The 3,727-nt window shown below is 53.4% G+C and overlaps 1 protein-coding gene across 1 annotated transcript in view; it reads left to right on the forward strand.

Moving 5' to 3' along the window:
* Window positions 1-792: 792 nt before the first annotated feature.
* LOC103778202 (carbohydrate sulfotransferase 11-like) overlaps window positions 793-3,727 on the forward strand; it is a 4,015-nt gene continuing 1,080 nt past the window's right edge. The window contains exons 1-2 of the mRNA XM_008945778.1: window positions 793-873; window positions 3,660-3,727. The exon at window positions 3,660-3,727 is cut by the window's right edge and continues 2 nt beyond it. Coding sequence (XP_008944026.1) covers window positions 808-873; window positions 3,660-3,727 — 134 coding nt within the window. The 5' untranslated portion in view covers window positions 793-807. The remainder of the gene's footprint in view (window positions 874-3,659) is intronic.

The following is a 3,727-nucleotide window of genomic DNA, read 5'->3' on the forward strand; positions in this document are numbered from 1 at the left end:
GTTGCATCCCTGCGTAATTGATGAGCATGAGAGCTTGAGCATCTGTCACGGGCTGGGTGTCTGGCACCTCACTTGGGGCTGGCCAGATCCAGCCTCGGGTTTGGTGCTGCTGCAGACACACCTCTGAAGTCAAACCAGCCAATCTGCAGGGCAGGGAGGGGGTGAGGACCACTTGGGTCACTGTCTTCAGCTTCAAACACTCGAGGAGATGTTGCTGGTTTAGAAAAAAACAAAACAAACAAACAAACAAAGTTAAAATGACTTATCAGTCAGGTGAAGCTTCAAGTCCAATTTGTCCATTAATGACCAAATCCCTGAGCCTGGAAATGCAAACTGGGAGCCCAAAGGGCCCAGCACAGAGCTGCCAGTGTTGGCTCTACCTCTTATCTTTGCCAAGCACAGATGACGTCTCACCCCTCAGGGCCGTGGCAATGCCGATCAGGGTCCTGTCACCTCCTGGGGCATTCCCTCACCAATGTATCTTGCAGGAACTGGCATTTCCCAAATGCACATGGATCAAACTGTTCCCAGTTGGTTTTGAAACTGTAGAAAGCTGTTATCTTTATTTGTGGTCATTTTTAAAGGTTAAGTCTGGACATTCTGAACCCTAACTGCAGATTGAATTGAAAAATGAAGGAGGGACAAGCATTGCTTGAGCATCTTCTCCCAGAGACAGACAGATTTGTCTCTTCCCAGAGAATGGTGCCTCATCCCGACTTGAGCATCTCGAGAAAGGCTGAGGGAAGCAGCCCCCTCCCAGCCCCTCTGATTGTTTTTGCTCCTTTTCCAGCCACAGAAGACGGGGTTATGAGATCCACCTGGCAGGGAAAGGCCGGTCGCAGCCCACTCCAGGCCCTGTACGAGAGTGACCAGGTAAGGGGTCAGGGAGAGGAAGATGGTGGGGTGAAGAGGGAATGGGGTGCTGGGGTTGACCCCTTCTTCCACTCCTCCAGGGCACTGCACCATCTCCAACCACCCTCAAGGTCCCCACGCCTGAACCTCTGTCTGTGTCCAAAAGGAAAGATCACAACACTCTGGGGAGTAGTTGTTGATAAAGAATCTGCTTATGGCCCTTGCTGTTTCTTGGGTAGATGGCTTTGTCACCGGTGGGCTGGGACATAGCTGGGCAAAGCTGGGAGATTTCACTCTCTGAGGATTTCAGAGCCAGTGGGCTTAGTGGGTCCCTGCCTGTGCAAGGGGCTGCTGCAGGACACCCAGGGCTGCTGGGTGAGGCAGGGAGCACTAGCCCTCGTCAGCCCCAGTGGGCACAGCCCAGCCAGCACTGGTGACCCAGCATCACACGCCTTAGCAGCTGAATGGGAGCGTGAGGGTTTGTGGTTGAAGCTGCAAAAGTGAGGTGGCTTCCTTCTGCTGTGTTTCCCTGTGGGCAGGCAGTTTTGCACCCCAGGCAGCCAGACTTGTCTTTGCAGACAGATCCTTGCCCACAAGTTCCCTGCAGGAAACCACCCTCCAACCGGTGCAACGAGCTGGGCCATGGCCACATGCCCCGGCCACCAAATGTCCTCTGCATCTCCCCACATCCACGGGGCAGTCATCCTCAGCCCCCACGGAGCAGAAGGCAACATTGGGTGTCCCTGCAGCTGGCTGCCATTCCCACCACCTCCCCACTGCCCACCAGCAGTGCCCGCTGTGCCCAGAGCCAGATCTCCTGCCCATCCATGACACTCTTACTGGCTAGGTTGGTGCGTTTCGGTCTGTAAGCAGCCAGATTACACGTGCTCTGGGAAAAATAGCAAGTGTGGACTTCCTTGGCCACAGCCTCGGCAAACTCTAATGCTGCTGGAATGTCATGGTGTTATTTCCTTAAGTGATACTTAGTTTCTCTGGCTTGTAAAGAGAAGGAAATGAAGGGAGCAATTTTGCTCTGAAATAACTGCAAGACATGCACTTATTCCAGTGGGTGGCTGTTGAAAAGTAGTTGCGTGTATTTGTTGCCATGCCTGCAGACAGTGTCTGTCTGTCTGTCTCTCTGGTCCAATGGTTTTGAATTATGCAAGTGCAGGGAAAAACACCTGAAAAAAAACCCCACATTATTAAACTGCCTTTTTTTTTTTTTTAAGCACTTGCAAAAAGGGTTTCCAATTTGAAAAGGTGATGGGGAGCCTCCAGACAAAAGCAGTTTCTACTGAAAGGTTTGGCTGTGTCACCAAGGGGTACCATGAGAATGCCTCTTCGGCAGTGATTGTCACCTCCCTAGGTGCTATATCTTCTCCTTTGCCAAAGAGCCTACAATGGTGAAGTCATCTTTTGATGGCAGTTAAGTGTGCTGACTTGCATTTCTGCCATCTGAACATTTTCCTTTATCATCTCCCTCTTGGAAGGAGCAGGGGTGGGATGCTCTCCCCTGCCTCTGTCTTGGGTTACTGTCTGTGCAGCTTCCTGGAGAAAGTGGTCACTAAGATGACCTGGACAAGGTAATTTCTTTTGTGGAAATGAGGTGCAAAAGGGTCTGAGTATGGTTCATCCCTTGCAGGAGGAGCTTTTTGCTGAGATGCTAGGGCCCTCTGAAGGTGATCAGTCTGCTGGATCACCCACAGGATGGGCAGTTTGTCTCAGGATCCCAAGTCCTGGCAGGAGCTTTACAAGGCCCCATCTCCACAGCACTACCAGGCTCTTGTTCTTCCCAAAACCCCTTATGGTCACCTCACCTGGGGAGAGGTGAGGGTGCACCTGAAGCTTGGCAGAGGGTGTCCTTTGCCATACCTAAGCGATGACAGCTGTCAGCAGCAAAGATGTAGGGACCAAGGAGGTGGCCTGTTTTAGCCCTGCACCTTGAGCATGCCACATCTCTGCAAACTGCAGAGAAATTTGCTGTGGCACCAGGAGGACTGTCTTCACAACGGCAAAGGGGAAGCTGCTGCAACATGAGGGTCATTGCATGAGAGCAACAGCTCCAAGAGTCAGAGCCACCCCACGTGAGCAAACGGCTGGTGAAGCCGTTAGTGGTCATGGCCTGGATGAGGCTGTTGGTTCCCAGCAATGACCTCAGGGATGGATGTCAAACCTCCAAACCCTCGTGAGCAAAATGGGGAGGGAGTGGGCAGGAGGAGGAGGCAACCTTCCGCTTCTGATTTCCTGGAAATGGTTGCCTTCTTCAGATGTTTTAGTGACATTTTGGGATTTCTGCTGAAAGCTGTGATGGGAAGGGTCGTGTCCCTGAACTGGGAGGGGACCTGTGTCCACAGGGAGCCCGCGGGTGTGGGCATCAGCGTGACGCAGCCGTGCCCCGCTCTGGGGACCCTGCACCAGCAGAGGGGCTGCACTGTTGGCCCCGGAGGGGTCAGGCTGTGAGTGGCCCCTGGAGTGGTGCAAGGGAGAGCACTTCATCCCAGCATGCGGGGGATAGGCCCTCACCGACCCTCTCTGCAGCGCCTGTTCTTCCCTCATCCCCTGTGACTGGTCTCCTCATCCAGCTCCTCAGCACATTTCCATCACTTTGCCCCTAGCAGGGCCAAGGATTAAACCTACCAAAGCAAGTTGTGCGCAAAGTCAACACTGTCGCCCAAAATCCCCCTTGGGTGACTACCAAACCCAGGAAAGGGGAGGGAATGGGGACTGTTGTGGGCCGGGTGTTGTCTGTATGCGGTCATCAGCTTGGGCAAGCTAGCGACCATCTCCTTTTCTGCCTCTCTCCCCAGTTTGAGCAGTCGTCACTGCAGGCGGTTCACCAGCAGAGACGGGAGCTGTTGAGCAACATCTGCAGCCG

Source organism: Merops nubicus, unplaced genomic scaffold (genome assembly GCF_000691845.1).
Source record: "Merops nubicus isolate BGI_N331 unplaced genomic scaffold, ASM69184v1 scaffold34898, whole genome shotgun sequence".
Taxonomy (NCBI): Eukaryota; Metazoa; Chordata; class Aves; order Coraciiformes; family Meropidae; genus Merops; species Merops nubicus.